Here is a 19,140-nt window from a genome sequence, read left to right on the forward strand (position 1 = left end):
TTTGATAAATTTCAGAATGTCAGTCTTATTTCTGCCGATGATCATAGGGAGCCCCAGATAGTTTTCATTATTGCCACTGTGATGAATGCCCAAGATGTTGCTGAGCTGATATCTCACAGAATCAGAGGTATTTTTGCTAAAAGCCAGTATTGATTTGTTCAGGTTTATACATTGACCAGAGGCTTTCTCAAAGTCCATAAGAAGTTGTTTCAGATTTGTTGCTTCCTCCACCGATGCCTTGAAGAAAATGAAGCTATCGTCGGTAAAAAATAGGTGGCTGATAGAAGGAGCATTTCTGGCCACTGTGAAACCATGAATTCTGCCAATTCTCTCGTAATCCCTGATCATAGCACTGAATCCCTCAGCAACCAAAATAAACAGATAAGGAGAGATAGGGTTTCCTTGCCTAAGGCCTCTTTGTGGTATGATAGGTCCAATTTCCTGCCCCTTGTTCAACACAAAATAGCTCACAGTTGAGACACACTCCATGATTAAATTGATCCATCTTACATCAAATCCCAATTTGATCATAATGTTCCTCAGAAGGGGTCACTCTAATATGTCGTATGCCTTACTAATATCCAACTTGAGGGCAGCTAAACCATTTTTTCCCTGGGACTTACGTTTCATATAATGTTGCATCTCGAACGCAATCATTATGTTGTAGGTGATTTGTCTTCCTAGGACAGAAACACCTTGATTCTCAGAAATGAGATCATTCAATAAGCCCTTTAACCTATTTGCCAACACTTTGGCAATAATCTTGTAGGCAACAGAACACAAGGCAATTGGCCTAAGGTTGGCCATGGTCTCAGGGGTGGGTTTTTTAGGAATCAACACGATCTGGGTTATATTAATGTTCTTGGGCAGCTTTCCAAAGGTCAGAAATTCATTACAAAAATCCACCAAACTGTCACATAAAATATCCCAATACGATTGAAAAAATCCCGGATTAAAACCATCAAAACCCAGGTTCTTGTCCGGGTGCATGCCAAAACTTTGCGTCCCTAATTGTGCATTTTTTGAGTTTTAGAGCAATCCTAATTGTGCATTTTTTGAGTTTTTTTGTGGAAGAAAAATCAAAGAGAGATTTTTAATAAATGAGAAGATGAATTTTTGGGATATTTTTTCGTGCAAATTATTTTTTTGTGGGGCCTACCTTTTAAATAAAGTGACACGCAATCCGTCCATGCAGAGAAACTTTGCGTCCAACATGGCGCGTGTACTGTGTAGTGTACTCGGGGCGCCTTTTAAAAAAAAAAAATACCAGATTCGTTTTTTCCCCCTTTTCTTTTTCTCCATCCACTCTCCCCTATTTGGCACCTCAAAAAAAAGAAATAATACTATTGAAATAAATACAAAAGTCAGTGTCACAGAGAGTAAATATATATGTCTGAAATAATTAGGTGACCTACAACATTTTTTGGAGTGTTATATAATTGAAAATATGAATAATATTCAAATTGACCACCGAACGTAACCTGAAAGTGCAATTAGGCCACTGAACAAAAAAAAAAAAAGTTCAATTAAATCATTGAACACTGTAAAATTAAACAATTTGTCCTAAATGACTTGAATTAGCAGGGTTATCAACAGATAATTAGCTAAAATTAAAAAAAAAAAACTATTAAAAAAACAGAATACCACCATATCCATAGGGATGACTACCTTCATCCATTCAAAGCTTTTTTTTTTTTTTTTTTTTTTTTAAGGGATGAAGGCAACAACCCTAGCTGCCTCTATCCCTTCAAGCTTTTTTTTTTTTTTTTTTTTTTTTTTTAAATGAGGGGATGATTGATGAAGGCAGCGGCTATATCTGCCTTCATCCCTTCAAAACTCTTTTTATTATTATTATTATTATTATTATTATTATTATTATTATTTTTAATGAAGGGATAAAGGCAACCATGACCGCTACTTTCATGAGTTTCATCCCTTCAAAGGTTTTTTTTTTTTTTTTTTTTTTTTTTTTTTTTTTTTTTTTTTTTTTTTTTTTGGGATGAAGGCAGCCAAAACTTAAAAGAAAATGAAGGGTGGCTGCTTTCATCCCTTCATTTTCTTTTTAAAGAAGCTTTTAAGGGATGAAGGCAGCCATGACCGCTGCCTTCATTCCTTCATGGATCTGGTGGTACGCTATATTTTTTTTCTTAATACTTTTTTTTTTTAAATTTTAGCTAATTACCTGTTGGTAACCTGCTATTGCAGGTCACTTGAGACAAATTGCATGATTTTACAATGTTCAAGGGTCTAATTGCACTTTCAGGTTACGTTCAGTGGTCAATTTGAACCTTATTCTTTAAAAATATAATATATATAAATAATAAATGTGTAATTTAATTATTAACTTATTCTTTTAATTTGGTCCAAAATATATATTTGAAATTAGTATGAGAGGTAAAAGGTATAGATTTGAATAGTAATCGATTTTATATGAGTGTAATTCAAATGATGTTTATTATTATTTTTTTGAATGCTATTGACTCTATTATATTGTAGTATTTATATTAAGGTATAGATTTGAATAGTAATCGATTTTATATGAGTGTAATTCAAATGATGCTTATTATTATTTTTTTGAATGCTATTGACTCTATTAAAATATACTTTCTCAACCTATGACACGCTTACTGAAGCTCGATCTCATAACCTCCCATATAGAAGAGGTCACTACATGCCTTCTGAGTACAAGGTGCTTGTCACGATGTTTACTAATTAATTTAATTAGAAATTTAGAATGGTCAACAGAGGGACCAGATCTCACAATAGTTTTGTGATTGTATTGATGGGGTCACAATTCACAACAAATTCCACAATGCATATTTTTATTTATATATAAATATAATACAATGCTGTGTAAGTGGATAGAGTCATAGACAATAGTCAAAGTCTTATGCTTGGTGTCGCCGCGCGTTACCCTTTTAACACGCCTGAAATTTAGTGTTCCTATCATCTATATATCTATATATATCTATATATATATATATAAGTAAAATCCTCCTTCCCAAATTTTTCCCCCAAAACTTTTGTAGTAAAACTTATTTGGTAAGTAAATGTAAAATGGAAACCCTAATTTTAATTGGTAATATAATAAAAATCATAACTGTTACCCTTAATCATATCTAAACACCTATATATACATCACATTTCTCTTCAATACAAACAGTACCAAGTTACAAAGAATGAAATAGAATATTCTCTGCAACTGCATATCAATGGTGTAGAGAATAGGGAGCTTCGAGAAGAGGACGAACAAGACCCATATTCTCTGCATGAGGTGTGGCCGCCGAAGCTTCCATATCCAGAAGAGCCATTGCACCACACTTGCACATTAATTTGGTAAATCTATGTATCATTTTTTCAAAATTTTTATTTTTTATTTTTTGATAAAGAATCGAAAATCATACCATTGGTGAAATTTAAAATCTATGTACATATATTTTTTCAAAAAAAAAAATCTATCTACATATTTTATATAAACTATGAATATATATTGATCATATATATAAGCCAGTTCGTTAAACATCAATATTGAGTTTAATATTGTTTCTTTCAATTTTTCGTATTTAAATTTCGTATATATACAACTTCAACTTCAATAGGCTTTATTTAGAATGGTTAGTATCTAAATTTCGTAGATTTATCCCAGAATCCTCTTAACATTTTAATTCTATTCTTTTTAGTTATGTGCAATGTTATAAAAATATTTTTATTTTTATTTGCTATTATTTGACCCTTTACTCTTTTTAATTGTAACTCTAACAATATTGCCGAGGAAGAAAGTTGGAGACACCGAGGGAGGAGAAGCGGAGACGCCGATGCTGCGAGATAGAGAGAGATCATGAGAGAAGTTAGAGGCTAAAAGGGTGCAATGAGTGAGGGCTGCAGAGAAGATGGGCAGGGTTAGATTTTGTCTCTGTGTATAAAAATTTGTCTTTAAAAAAATAGGATAACTGTTATTATTTTACATTTAATTTAGATTAATAATTGTTTATTTATGATAAGTATACCTTTAATATCTATGGAGTATATTATTAATTATTCTTATCAAATCAACATAATTATTAAATTACAAAATTATATATATGAATAAATAAAGCTCATATCACATTTTTATATATAAAATTTAATAACATTAATAGTTTTTAACAACATTGTATAATTTAATATTTTAAATTTTTAGTATGTACGTCACATAAGTTATAATTTAACATTGTCATACTATTAATTTATTAATTAATTTATTGATAAAATAATTAATAAAGTATAATTGGTAAGAAACTAATGTTATTGCTACTTAGTGTTAATCAAGGAAATAATATCCCATCAGCACGAATATGTACTATATCCCATCCGTCTAACATTAATTAAGGAAATAATATATCGTTATTATGCTAAACTATTATAATGTTATTACTTAATTTATAAGTAAATAATGAATTAATAATTATTCTATTATTTTATAAGAAAATAATTAATAATACTAATATACTAATATTAAATATTTAAGCAAGGAATTGATATATATGGTACTTGATATTCATGGAAATCAAAAAGTCATTAATAAGCAAGCAATTGATATATATATATATATATATATATATATATATATATATATATATATATATATATATATATATATGTTATTACATTCATGGCCGTTACCCAAAATCCCCTAGCATATAACATTTTTTTATTGAAAGGACGGGTAGATCCGGGGGAGACACCCCTAGCATATGATATAAGCAATTAATAAAACATAATTGGTAAGAAAGTAACGTAATTTATAAGAAAATATTCTTTGGTAAGAAATTAAGTAAAATCCTTACTCCGTATATATAATATAATAACGTAATAACCTACATTTATAAGGAAATAATATACCTGAGTCAAAACATCCACATTGATTTAATAATTTATAAGCAGATAATTTACTTATCAAAAAATATTTACATTTTTTAATTGCTATATATCTCTTGCTGTGTATATTATATAACGTTATTACTTAATTTATAAGTAATAATTATTCTATTCTTTTATAAGGAAATCTATACTTCTATACTTACCATTAATAAAAGTAAAATCATCTTCTTCAATTTTCCTACTCAAACTTTTGTTAAATTAATTTATTTATTGATAAAAGAATTAATAAAGCACAATTGGTAAGAAAATAACGTTATTTATAACCAAATATTCTATGGTAAGTAAATAACGTAATTAAAGATGGAAATAATTTTGCAATATGTATATATAAAGATGTGTAATTACTAATGACAGAAAATAAAAGTATTCTAATAATTCACTGGGAATGGCCTACTGCTTCTTAAAAACTTTTACAATTTCGGAAACTATTGTATTGGGGTTGCCTTTTTTATTGGTGTATATGTAATAAAAAATGTAATATAGAAATGGTTTTTTTTTTTTTTTTTTTTGAATGCTACTAGCTCTATTACATTGTAGTATCTGTTCATATACTTTCTCAACCTACTGAAACACAAAGAGCTAATAACGCCTCCACTGAGGCTCGAACTTACAACCTTCCAAATGGAAGTCCAACCCGGGTACCATTGGACCACATAGTGGTTAATTAATAAATATCTAAATAATTTATAGTATTCAATTTTTGGTACTAAACAAATTTTTTTTTTTATTGTCATTATTAGTTATTCCTTCACAATAATTTAAACTTTGCCATTTCATTTTTTTAGAAAACGAGCCATTGTGTAATCATAATAATACACAAGCATCGTTATTGCAATCAAATATATCGGTCGATAATGCTCAACCATCATTACAATCAACTATTGGTGCACCATCAGTTATACCAGTCACCCCAACAATGATTGGTAAATATAATTTTGTATCAAAATCATTTGTAAGTATTTTACTGTATCATTTTTAAATATCTTAACTTCATATAAATAATTGCAGTGACAGGTAATGAACCGTTGTATGGTGGATTTATGATTTCTTCTCCAAGAACACCGATTAATATATCCATCAATGGTATTCAATTTTAATGTTCACATTATTTGTAATAACTTTTACATTTTAATAAATACAATTGTTTTTTTTTCTTACAAATTATTGATTACTTACAATTAACATGTTCATATTAATTACCATGCATTTATTTGTTATTATTATTTTCAAAATTATTACAATTCAGAGACTCATTCATATTTCTGTCTAAGTAGAATCTATTCTATGAGAATTATTTAAACACTTATATTTTTACGAATCTTTTTTTGCAATAGTTAATGTTTATCAAAGTTTGTTCGAAGATAATCATGTGGCCACCAGAGGAACACCATTGAGTGCAATCACAAATGGTATATGTTATATTTAAAATATCATTTTATCTTTCAATACTATAGAATTTTTTAATATCATTTTATTTAATTAACCATTGTTTGATTTGTACGCGTTAACTCTATTTGCAGTTGCTAGCAACCCAAATTTATACGCATTGAACAGTGATATTCGATCGTCCACCATTAGCTGATGTATCAAACGGTAATTTAGATTACACGGTTTACGATTTTTACAATCTTGGTTATTCCTATTTTATTAAAGTGCAATAATTAACAGTTAATTATGTTTTTTAAAGTGCAAAAAGCACCACATCATCATTCTAATAGTGGTTTGTGGTCAATTGTGAGAACTTCCAGTACAACATCGTCAAGAACAAAATACGGATTTCAAACAATTCGTATCTGAAAATAACGGATATGGTCATTTTTTATAAACTCACAACTCTTAGATATGTTCAATTTCATCAAACAACCAATAATGTGTTAATAATAAACTATTTATGTAATTGGATTCTTATTTGGACCTTGGGGATGCTTCTCATTTATGTAATTATTGTGGTGCCTTATTCTGGCGACACGAGCGCTCATTTCTGTAAACTTTTTAAATCTCATGTAATATTTAATAACACAATGCCTTATAATATATGGTAATAGTATGTTGTGATGATTATTATTTGATTTTATAATTTTTTAAACATTTTGTAGAATAAAGTTATTTAAATTTTATGTCATGCATGGAAATGAATATTAATTCGTTTTATGAATGAAAAAAAAATGAATATTACACACAAGAATCTATTATTAGTATTCTGTTAATAATTGGTATGGGAATCATGCCAAATGAAAAAGGAAATTAATATTAAAAATTCATTGCAAATATAATACAAGTTTTCCCTTCAAAAAAAGTAGTAACTACCAAATGAAATATTATGAAAGAAAAAAGAATGAAGAAAATATGAAATGAATATATTCATATTTCACTGGAAATATAATCAGCAAATTATATTATTATAATTATATTAATTATTTATGAAGGAAAAAGGAAAAGAATATATTAATATTTCACTGGAAGCATAATCAGTAATTATATTTTTATAATTATATTATTTTTTAGTTATATGAAAATAAATATTAATACTTTTTATGAACGAAAAAATAAATAAATATTACACATGGGAATATGTTATTAGTAACCACCAAATGAAATATTAAGAAAAAATTATGAAGGAAAAAGGAACGAAAATCAATTTTAATTCTTTTTAGGAAGGAAAAGGAAATGAATATATTCAAAAGGAAATAAAATACTAGGGAAAACAAAATGAATATATTAAAATTTTACTGGAAATATAACACAGTTTTTCCTACCAAAAAATTAGTAACCAACAAATAAAATATAAAAAAAAAATTATGAAGGAAAAAAATATGGCAATCAATATTTATTCTTTGTATGAAGGAAAAAAGAAATGAACATATTCAAAAGGAAATGAAATATTAGAAAACGAAATGAATATATATTAAATAATAATTAATTAATTATATTAATAAATAGTAATAATTAATATTTAATAATTATAGTATAGACAAATTGATATTGATATGTATTTCCTGAATATAAAATGATCACAAACTCATTTCTTTTCTACCATTATATACTTTTATTTCTTCTCTTATATTTCTCAACTTTCTCTTTATTGTTTTGTAATGAAGTCAAATTTTGTCACTGCCTCTGATCTATCTTCCAAAACAAGGAAACGCTTTATAGACCTTCAGTTGACGCGTTGTTATTTGTCCAGAGAATATCAACGCACAGCTGTCAAGGCGTCAACCACCAAACTCTAGAGTGCTTATTTCATGACTCTAAGGTACATATTGCATTTATATATTATTTAAATATCACTTTATTTTTGTGATATTACATTGAATATCAATTAATATTAATATTTATGTTGTATGTTGTATGTTGTATATTCTATACAAATAATTTATATAACTGAGTTGCAAGCTAGACAACGAGCTAATTAGACCAATTAATACAAATCATAAACACTGCTATATAAAATCTCTAAAGTTTCAGCACCGGATGCGTACATCTACACGTTGGCTATTAATTGAATAATTATTTGTTCGAATTCAAGCATTAATAACATCAGAAAACATAATCGATCCAACTCAATTATTCAATTGCACTATATAATATTTGGTGTTTTAATTTAAATAATTATATATCAATCCAAATACTTTTAATATATTACAACAAATCCATTCCGTGCATCGCACGGGGGCAAATACTAGTTATAATATAATAATAAAAAATTTCTCCACTTTCTCAATCAAGGTGTATTAAAACCCTAATAATATTGGAAATTAGTGATCGTTTTGATCCCTCAATTATGCTGTAATTATCAAATTAGTTATGAACTATTAATTTTGTCCAATTAAATCATTAATTATTAATTTCGTAACCAATTTAATTTTTCGTACTTACCAAATTGGTCATTGATCAGTTTGATGGATGACCAAATCCATTACGAAATCAATAGTTGGTTATATACCTTGATTTAGACACAACACTTTTATGGTTTAATCCTCCTCCTCCTCCTCCTTCTTTTTTTTTTTTTTTTTTTTTTTTTTTTTTTTTTTTTTTTGAGAATAATCTTTCCTCTTTATACACCAACATCCCATCAAAACTAAAAGATCTTTTTCTTTATATATATATATATATATATATATATATATATATTTTGAGTCTAATCTAGTGAATAAAATTTTAAATCATTTGGATTAATATGACTTATAATGAGTGTAATAATTCTTTTTTTTTTCCTAGAAAAAAATAATGATTTCTCTAAAGAGCATCCATAATATAAACTTTTTATTTTTTATTATTATTATTATTTTTTTTTGGGTGGATTTTAGGTGATGTGAAGGTAAGAGAAGAGATGAGAGAGTATTTTAGGGAACTATTGCAAGATATAGTTTTTTTTTTTTTTTTTTTTTTTTCTTTTTTGAATCTCACAAAAAAAGTAAGTTGGCTGATGCGCAAAACAATACTTGTTGGACGCGTATAAGCATATTTTGTTATTGTTGTTTTTTTTTTTAAATATTTTTTTTCTACTTTTCCTCTTTCTCCTCCGTTTCTCTCCCACTTGACAAGAAACAGTTTTTTAAAAAAATCTCACTATTGAAGATGCTATAAGTCATTTTGACAAAATCGCGTCACAAATAATGCGACTTTATAACTGGTAGTCTGGTACTAACATCATTTACATTCCTTAATTTGTTTAGAACAATCATTTATAGGCATTTAAACAAAATCTATCGTGACATTAAAAAAAATTGTTGTTAAAATTAAAAAGATAATTATTTCTTGGCCCTAAATGATACATTCGGGCATTTATTATGTTAGACATTAAAATTAATTTTTTTTTTCTTACATTTATTGCGGGTTAAAATGAACAATAGAAGTAATTCAAGACAATAAGGCACCCTATGGGGATTACCGGAATAGGGTGTATGAAGAAGGTGGGTGATGAAATCAATCCAGACTTCAAAGGTTGTTAGGTAACGCTTTGGTTTGGTTTGGTTTAGTCTATTTTGCGGTGAAAAGAGGGAAAAAACAGACATTTTAGGTACGAAAAGTACGAAACTAAATCAAAGACCTCACGCATGTATGTATACATATACAAACACTTGTCGTAGCCACCCAATCCCATTCATCACACGTCTTGAAGATCTTCAAAAACAATAAAGCAAATCTGAAGTTGCCCAAAAAAAAAATTTCAAGAAAAGTGAATTTACTGCAAGAACGAGGCTCCCTCTTCTCTTCTCTTCTCTCCCAGAAGCTCAATTGTTGACTCATCTGACCACCCGACAGTGAGGGTTGTCGTCTGAGGCCCGGAGCTGACAGTTTTTGTACTATAATATATCCTATATAAAAAGGAATGGCGATAATGCAGTGTTAGTTCAAGGTTTTGAGGCCACCCCGGAACGCCCTTTCTGGGTTTTCCTCGACCTAGCTATACTAGCTGCAATGGCGGAGCAAATCTGTTTCCTCTCAAAGGTCTCTTTTTTATTTTTTTATTTTTTCTGGGTTTACTAACTTGTTATTTGAGGTTTGGAGCTATGTTTTCTTGAATATCTGTGCTGACATTGCAAATTTCTTGAGAGATTTTGCTTTACTCTTTGGATGGGTATAAATTTTTTTTGAGTGTAGTAAAAGGGTTTAGCTGAAAAAATTATCTGTTTTTCCTGATTATAGAATCTTGATCTGAGTTTCAGTGGTAGTTAGTGAAACTCCCCTACCCATTTGAGCAGATAGCATTATTGTTTGTTTGAGTGATGAATGTATTGAGCTTTTACAGTTTCTGCATGTGTTGAGAACTGGTGTTTTAGCAGATTAGTTTGTTTGGATTGCAGGGAACTATCATCATAAAAGCTCCCAAGAAATCTCCACCACTGTTAAGGATGGGACTGGTAGTGTTAGCAATGGTCTGTGGTCTTTTTATCTTCTGTGTATGTGTAAACCAGTCCAACACTCACAAACAACATAAATTCTTGAACCTTGAAGTCATGGATCGGGGTTGTCGTGACCTCGACATAGATAGATCCCGGATTCCCTACTTGCATTATCCGAAGCCAACAACTTTTAGCAGGTGGATGGGTATTTCGGAAACTTTGTTTTGTTTTGTTGTGTACTTATTACATACAGTCTTGTATTGTATGACTATGAATTTATGTCCTGTTCTATTGTTGTTGTTGTTGTTGTTGTTGTTATTGGTGTCTGCTAGGGCTGAATGTGCCTGTAACCCTGTTCGGCTCTTTGCCATTTTGACGATGCAAAGGTCTGGGAGTGGGTGGTTCGAGACGTTATTGAATAGTCATGTGAACGTAAGTTCGAATGGCGAAATATTCTCTGTGAAAGACAGGAGGGAGAATTTTTCTTCGATTGTGGAGACACTAGACAGGGTTTACAATCTGGACTGGTTTACTAGCGCATCAAAGAATCAGTGTTCAGCCTCGGTTGGCTTCAAATGGATGCTTAACCAGGTAATATAAAAACATGAACACTCGAAACATCTGTGCTTTATGCTGACAAATCGCATTGTTAGTAACGTTTTTCCAGACTCTTGAGTTCGTTATAGTATCCTTTTTATCCCGTTCAGGCACTCTAAAGTCGGCATTAAATAGGAATAACTGCTTCGTTGACCTTTTACTACTAGCCTACCACATTATCAACAAGAATTTATAGCAAATAATTGTAGACATAATTGATGAAAAGACATTCTAGCTGAATCAAAGTTTGTTCTTTTTCCCTTTTTCTACAAACTCCCATTCTAATATTGATGAAATTCCTGAGAGAAAAAAAGAATCGACTTTTCTTCATGAGATAAGATAAAACACTAATTATATTCCTTTCTAGGTTATATACAGGCAGCTATTTGATCAAATATTACCTAGTTTTCACCTATTATAAGGATGTTGCCATTCTTGCTAGGCCTGTTATTTTTACGTTTCAATTTTTTGACCTTATAGAGAACTTAAGCAGTCTTCAGAAGTTTACAGAAAAGGGCGTTCAGAAGAGGGGCCTGTATAAACTAATTAGTTTTCTCATTCCTGACCTGCCATTAGTCATACTTCTGGTGCAAATGCGCTCTATTGTAGGCATGTAGCTGTTGGGAATACTAATGGAAAAACCTCTATTGTTGGGTGACGAGGGAAACCCGCAACCACTATATGAGGGTGTGCACTGGGAACCCTACCTTGTGACCCTAGCCGACAAAGGACCACAAGGAGGTAAACCGGCCTAGGTTGTCCATAGCTGACCGGCTCAAACCAAGAAGGCTAATAGGCTGTTCCCGCTGGGAGTCAAACTTGTAACATTTTGTGGTTACTAAGTCAACAGCTTGACCAACTTGGCTGGGTTTGCCCCTGAAAAACCTCTATTGTTGGGTGACGAGGGAAACCCGCATCCACTATCTGAGGATGTGCACGGGAACCCTGCCTTGTGACCCTAGCCTGCAAAGGACCACAAGGAGGTAAACCAACCAGGTTGTCTATAGCTGACCGGCTCAAACCAAGAAGGCTAATAGGTTGTCCCAGTTGGGAATCAAACTTGTAATATTTTGTGGTTACTAAGTCAACAGTCTGACCAAATTGGTTGGGTTTGTCCCTGAAAAACCTCTATTGTTGTTTTGCCAAGAAGATGATTAAGCTGTGTTGTCATGATTGATGCAGGGGGTGATTGAACACCAAAGAGAAATCGTTGACTACTTCAATGAAAAGGGTGTTTCTGTGATATTTCTTTTCCGAAGAAACCTACTCCGCCGAATGGTTTCCTTGCTTGCAAATTCGTATGATCGACACGCCAAACTCTTGAATGGAACACACAAGTCTCATGTTCACTCAACTGAGGAGGTCCGTGTTTCTATCTCTCTCTCTCGAAAAGAAATCAGTTGTTTCTATACTATCTTGATCCCGCACTTCTTGTAGGCCGAAACCCTTGCAAAATACAAGCCTGTAATCAATACCACATCATTAATGACGGAATTAAAGCAAATGGACGTGATGGCCAAAGAAGCACTGCAGTTCTTCAGCAGCACACGCCATATCGTTCTATACTATGAAGACCTTATCAGAAACCAAAGTGTAAGAAAGCATCTCTTCATTCATCGATCAATTTTAACTTTCCTCTCCTTTAAACACCTAGGAATTACAGTCTTCTCCGATTCCTCATTTGTCCAACTTTTGTTGCAGAAAATGATGGATGTCCTGAAGTTCTTGAGACTGCCACACATGCATTTAACTAGTCGCCAAGTTAAGATACACAGTGGACCGCTATGGAAGCATATCAAGAACTGGGACGATGTTAACAAGGCATTGAAAGGAACGGTTTATGAAGGCTTCCTCCATACTGACTACTAATCTCGTTATCTCGCAGCTTCATTGATCAACAAAAAGTGTGAATTCTTCTACCGCCTTTATATCTAAACTTAACAGGTACAGATCTAGACAACACCTTTGATTTATGGGGTCTTAGAATATAGAATTTGAGTAAAAGGAAGTAATCTAAGCAGCATCAAGTCAGGTTGTTCTGTTACTGTTTTTGTAATTAAGCTAATGTTCTTAGTTTTCTTAATCTTTGATTGATTTGAGATCCAGGTTTGTATGCAGTGTTTTTCAACCCTATTGCTGACCATTAATCAAAAGAATTAGTGATTCTTATGTCTTTACTTTAGTTTAATATTTATATACATTACGCTTTGTTTTTTTATGCACATATAAAAGAAACATTATGACTACACAAATAATGTAAATAGATAAATGTAATTTTATGTACATTAAACTCTGTTTTTATAAAGATATAGAAGAAACATTATGAACCTACTACAATATACATGTAAATAGATATGTACTTGCAATTTAGTGTTTATGTACATTAATGTTTAGATTTATGATTATATAGAACAAATATTATGAACATAGTACAACATTATACATATGAGTGAATGAAAATACATATGATACATGCAATTTAGTTTTTGTGTACATTAAAGTTTATGTGTATGAAAATGTAGAACAATTATTATGAATATAGTACATGATAATGTTATTAAATATGATGCAAAACGATGTCATTTTGGACTAGAATTTATGATAAATTTGTAGAGAACGCTAAATTTATCTAATACCATACCATTATATGTGTATTTATTTATTACTTCAAGTATGGTTACTTTTGTCATTTGGCTATATTTTCCTAATTTAGTCCTCAACCACCTAACCATTTGACTTAATGTCTTGTGTAATTTCATAATTCAAACAATCAAACGGTTGAAATTGAGAAATTGAAAAGTCTGGATGGCAAATAACCAATTAACCACTGCCCCCAACCCAATTAATGAAAGATTTGATGTTTTGTGTATCTTCTTCCAAAAAGTTGAAACCCCAACCCCAAGGACCCCACATTTCGATTCAACAGAACATTTGGGAGGATGTAAATCACAATAACTCAATGTCTCAGCTGGTTATGATTTGAGGACTTCAATTCAGAGTTTTAAACTTGATCAATTATAATTTAGCTTCCTACTTGATAAGTTGGATTTCTCCCACTCAGACTCATAATCTACTGGAAAAGCTAATTACATTCAATTTTGTACCATTTCACCTAATGTGACAGACCAATTAAAATGAAGTACATCAACAACTCAATACATACCTTAATATCTAGATTACAAAATTTAAAAAGAAAATCCTTTACATATTTTCCTGGTAAGAAAAGTTAACATGTAGTGTAATTAACTATAGACATGTTTTTAATCAATCATTGATATACAGAAGATATCTTTAGTTACGACTAATCATCAATAGCTTGCATTTTCGGCATGCCAAGAAGTATTATTCGAACAGAATATACCACGTGGAATTGTGGGAACCCAAAAAAAAAAAATTGTTAAAACACTAGAGTAATGCAATAAGTTAAGTTCAGAAATCTCATTTCAATAAACAAATAACACTGTGTATGTGTGTTTTCTTGTGGCACAAATATTTTTGTTATGGTTATGTTTGGTAGAGATAGTTTATTTCAAGTTACAATTTACAACTAAGTTATAAGTTTTGTTAAGTTATAAGTTTTGTTTCGTAAAATATGAAGAGTTTAAAATAATAGCTTATTTTGAAACACTACCCCAAGTAGTATTTCAAAATAAGCTATTCACTCCCCCTAATCAAAATCTTAATATCTCTGTTTATGACTTTATTCTTTTTGTTGGTCCCAGTATGGTAGAAAGATAGTCTAGGGGGGAATAGACTCTACTCCAATTTTAAAAACAACTCCTTTCGGGGAGTTATGCACATCGGAAAAGTGTGAATTCGTTTTAGGATTTTCTCTGCACGATTTAGTTGTGGAAAAGTTTAGGGTTTGATCAGTATGAATGCAATGCCAGATAGATAGATAGACGAAAGTAAAGAGAGTGAGAGAGGAATTTTTATAGTGGTTCGGCTATTAACAAAGCCTACTCCACTCTTCTTTCACAACTCATGAAATGGTTTGCACAATCACTCCTAGTACAAACTAAACAAACTAGCTTCCTTGATCACTAAGCCGGACAGCTACTTGTGTAGGTTTTTCAACTCCTCGAGTTTACTCCGCCTCTATCAACGTCTTCTTCAGATTTGAGGGTTGGAAAGAATTGATGGTGTTCTCCAACTTGTGAAATCTTGACTTGATGATGCTTGAATCTTCAAATATAAGTTGCAAGATTTCCTTGTGTTGTGAAAGTTTGAAGTCTAGATGGTCTCTAAAAAAAACTTCACAACAACACACTGGTTTTGAAAAGCTTTTTGGATGATACTTGTTAACAAAGCTTTTGAAGATAAAGATTGAGTGAAAAACTAGCACCTTCTTCAGTGGTGAAGAGAGGTATTTATAGGTGAGGAAAACCACTGGGCATGAAGCATTTAATGCGGCTATATTGTGTAGCCGTTGGTAGAAAAAGTTGTTTGTCTTTTTGTCATTTTTCACTGACAAAGGTACCAATCATTTAATGCTCATTGGTTTTCGTGAATATCATTCCTAAGACCCCTTTTGTCTAGGATGATTGCCCAGCTGCGAGACAAAGACTAACATTCTTCTGGTTCACGTGTAGAAATTGTCTATTCAAGTCTGACTTAGACCCTTGAAAACAGTTTACGAAAGATTGTCCTTATCTTTCGTCTTTCTTTTCAGGTCAAATGATTTCCTGATCATTTGTTGTTTACACGAGAGTTAGACTCTTCCATCTTTCGGTCTTAGTTGTTCTCTCGGCCTTCTCTTGATCTTCTCTTCTTCAAGTAGGCCTAATTCACTAAATACAACTCTGATTCGTGTAAATGTGCTACTAAGCACGAATCACATGGTGAGTTGTGACTACTTTCGTCTAACACGAAAGATGCAAAATAACGAGAGTAAAAGAGGGGTCTACATTCCTAGTAAGTTTGATATCATCAAAATCTAAATACATTTGTTCCTAACACTTTTATGTCTTTTTACACTTATCAGCTTATTCAATAACTTAGCTTATTAGCTACTAACTTTTCAATTAGGCGTGACAAACATAGCCAATGAGTAATCATCAATCGAGGTGCATTTTCGGCATGCCAAGATGTACTTTTCGAAGAGTATATACCCAAAAAAAAAAAAAATTAATAAACACAAGAATAATGCAAATCAGTTAAAAAGAGGTTCAGTTCAGAAAACTCACTTAAAAATAAATAAATAATAGGGCTATAGGAGTGTGTATTCTAGTGGCACAAAGGTATCAAGTACAAGGTTGGAACTAGATGACCAGCCTTTCAAAACCCCTTAAGTCGTTCACCTTTTGTCAAGGTGACTCCGGACTTTAAAAAAAAAAAAAAGGCAGCTAAGTACACAGAATAAATTTATAGATTCTCCAGTTGGAAAGTAACTACGCTCAACTGAAAACAAGGAATTGATTATGATCTGAGCATAGCAAGTACATGCAAGCCATAAAAACAAACATTTACCCTGAAAACAATGTTTGGTTCCATGATAAATTTGTCCCCAGTCCCCACAACTTCTTCCTATATACTATAAAGAATTTAAGCTCACAAATATTATTAATTATTATTATTCTGACCTGCATAGCACAACCACCCCACCATACGAGGAACTTGAGGGCTGGAATCTTCAATTCATACGCTTGAGTTTGGTCTGTATGTAACCTCCTATCACATATCACGTACAGAAAAATCTGCATTACCTGTTTCGCAATGGAAAAGGTGATCATAGTTTAAAAGAGGGCTGAGAAAGAAGACAGACTGCCCATGCAGCTTTAACACATATTATATGCAAGTGTTGTATGTAACAAAAGAAAAAGATACTGTACCTGTATTTTTTAGGTATTGCATGCATCTTAGAGAATTAGGACCTGGCTTTGGCAAGCCTCAAGTTGCTTATTTTTGTGTATAAATACTCGAGGAGGGAGTGAGAATACAAGCATCCAGAAGACCAGAACTAACTGAATATTCTCTCCATATCTCCATATCCCCTTATCCTCCTTAGCTTGCTCTTCATGGCTCAAAGAAAGTTGGTTCTTACTGCCCTTTTGCTCCTAATCACATTACCCCATTTTCTTCAATCTACAGAAGCCAGGCACTTGAGGCATGGGAGCAAAAAAGGGTTCTCAAAACTTCACTTTCACACAAAGATGTCTAAACCGAATGTTAATAGCGGAAGCAGGACAGCATTTGATGACGAGCCAGAACCTGTAGCACCAACAGCGCCAACTCTACCGACTCTAGCTGCACCTGTGTCTCATTCCTCACCTCCAGGTCGTGTTGATGGCCTAAGACCTACAGCACCTGGTCACAGTCCTGGGATTGGTCATTCTCTTCATAACTAGGATTAGATTAGCTGTAATATTGGGGTATCAAACTCCTCAAATATAATATTGCATGCTATATTATATTTACTATTCTAAATTTGGCATTTTTTGTATTTATCTTATTACTTGAGAATGCAAGATATTGCCACTCAAATCATATTCATCATATATTACCCAAAAATTCTCTCATCAGATAATAGCATTTGTGAAGAGCACTCATTTTGTCTTCAAAGCGTCTTCTTTCCTGATGGAAACAAATAAAGAAAACTTGTAAAACCAAAGTTGAAAGTGGTAAGAATGGATTCTTTTTTAAGATATTCAGTCTTCCCTCCCCTTCTCCAGAGTAACTAATGTGAGTCATCTAACCTGAATCCACAAAAGAATAAAAAAGAGAATAAAAGACCAAAAAAGAAAAGGCAAATAACTACTATGCTCCATATAAAACAAGCACCTTTAAAATTTAAAAGATTCGCCGACTCTTTTATTTCTATTATGATAATAATTTAAGCTGCCAACACACTCAGGCACCATAGCCTAGCACAGCAGAAAACTAACTGATTTCTTTGATTATTATTATGTTTTTCATATTGTATTCTTTGGTGGGACAGTGCCTAGAAGATTTTATTGAACTTGTGGAGTCGGCTGTTTAAAATGTCATTTTGGAAGAATCTACTGCCTCCATTTGAAGGGAGAGACAGGTATTGAGGAGGGATTTCAACAACTAATAAGCACTTTGAAGGAAAGCAGCAGTTTAATTTAAGGACCCTCAAGTTTACATTGACCAACTCACTTGGCCCTACCCACAGCCCAAGCTGCCACCCTCCAAATTTATGACATTTTAAAACAGAATAATCAGTGATGATAATATTTTTTATAGTAAAGATGTATAAAGAACCTTGCACTAGCCTGAGCGTGCAAAAACCACATGAGTAATGGCAATAGAATTGGAGAGAATGCAAAATCCATGGCATTTCCTCTTGATTGTCTTCCTGAAACAGAAGTAGTTGAAACCATAGAGGAATACTGTTGTGCACTCATAGAGTAAGAACTCTTTTCACTCTATACTCTAGGGAAATAAATGCAAGATGATCCACTTTTTAGAGGGCTGACAAGAGTTCAAAAATGGGAATTCTGTGGTGATTAATGCATCTAAAGTAAGAAATTCATTATTCCACGAGCACACACACAAAAAAAAAATCTTCTTAATTGCAGTTAGTGCTAATAGTCAAGGAGAGTGATAAAGGTAATCATGTGTGACTGGAGAAGGAGAATTTAAAAATATTGCTGGAGGTCAAACATCCAATAGAATAGTAGTTTGCATCCTACCAAAGTGAGTCCTAAACCATTTTATTATGCTACTCATTGGCCCACCAACCAAATTAAAAAATGTAACACTTTCTCACACAGAAAAAATAATGAAATAGAGAGGAGCTTCTAAAATGACAAAC

General features: G+C 31.8%; 1 protein-coding gene and 1 long non-coding RNA gene across 2 annotated transcripts; one reads left to right on the top strand and one right to left on the bottom strand.

Annotated features, from left to right (window-relative positions):
• The first annotated feature begins 9,925 nt into the window (after positions 1-9,925).
• LOC109177492 (nodulation protein H-like) lies at positions 9,926-13,519 on the top strand. The gene is made up of 6 exons (XM_019326858.1): positions 9,926-10,371; positions 10,728-10,963; positions 11,099-11,357; positions 12,546-12,725; positions 12,801-12,956; positions 13,065-13,519. The coding sequence occupies exons 1-6, from the start codon at positions 10,342-10,344 to the stop codon at positions 13,230-13,232; spliced, it is 1,029 nt and encodes a 342-aa protein (XP_019182403.1). The 5' UTR covers positions 9,926-10,341; the 3' UTR covers positions 13,233-13,519.
• Positions 13,520-16,527: 3,008 nt separating this feature from the next.
• On the bottom strand, positions 16,528-17,935 carry LOC109177493. The gene is made up of 3 exons (XR_002053593.1): positions 17,867-17,935; positions 17,195-17,669; positions 16,528-17,068 (listed from the first exon to the last, which is right to left on the bottom strand). It is a non-coding gene; the product is annotated as an uncharacterized LOC109177493 (long non-coding RNA).
• Between the last annotated feature and the right edge of the window lie 1,205 nt (positions 17,936-19,140).

Source organism: Ipomoea nil, unplaced genomic scaffold, assembly GCF_001879475.1.
Source record: "Ipomoea nil cultivar Tokyo-kokei standard unplaced genomic scaffold, Asagao_1.1 scaffold0805, whole genome shotgun sequence".
NCBI lineage: Eukaryota > Viridiplantae > Streptophyta > Magnoliopsida > Solanales > Convolvulaceae > Ipomoea > Ipomoea nil.

Excerpts from the sequence above, each read along its gene's own strand:
- LOC109177492 (XM_019326858.1), top strand. The coding sequence starts at position 10,342 with ATGGCGGAGCAAATCTGTTTCCTCTCAAAG. Across the intron at positions 10,964-11,098 it reads AAGCCAACAACTTTTAGCAG|GGCTGAATGTGCCTGTAACC; the intron begins GTGGATGGGTAT and ends GGTGTCTGCTAG. Across the intron at positions 12,726-12,800 it reads ATGTTCACTCAACTGAGGAG|GCCGAAACCCTTGCAAAATA; the intron begins GTCCGTGTTTCT and ends CACTTCTTGTAG.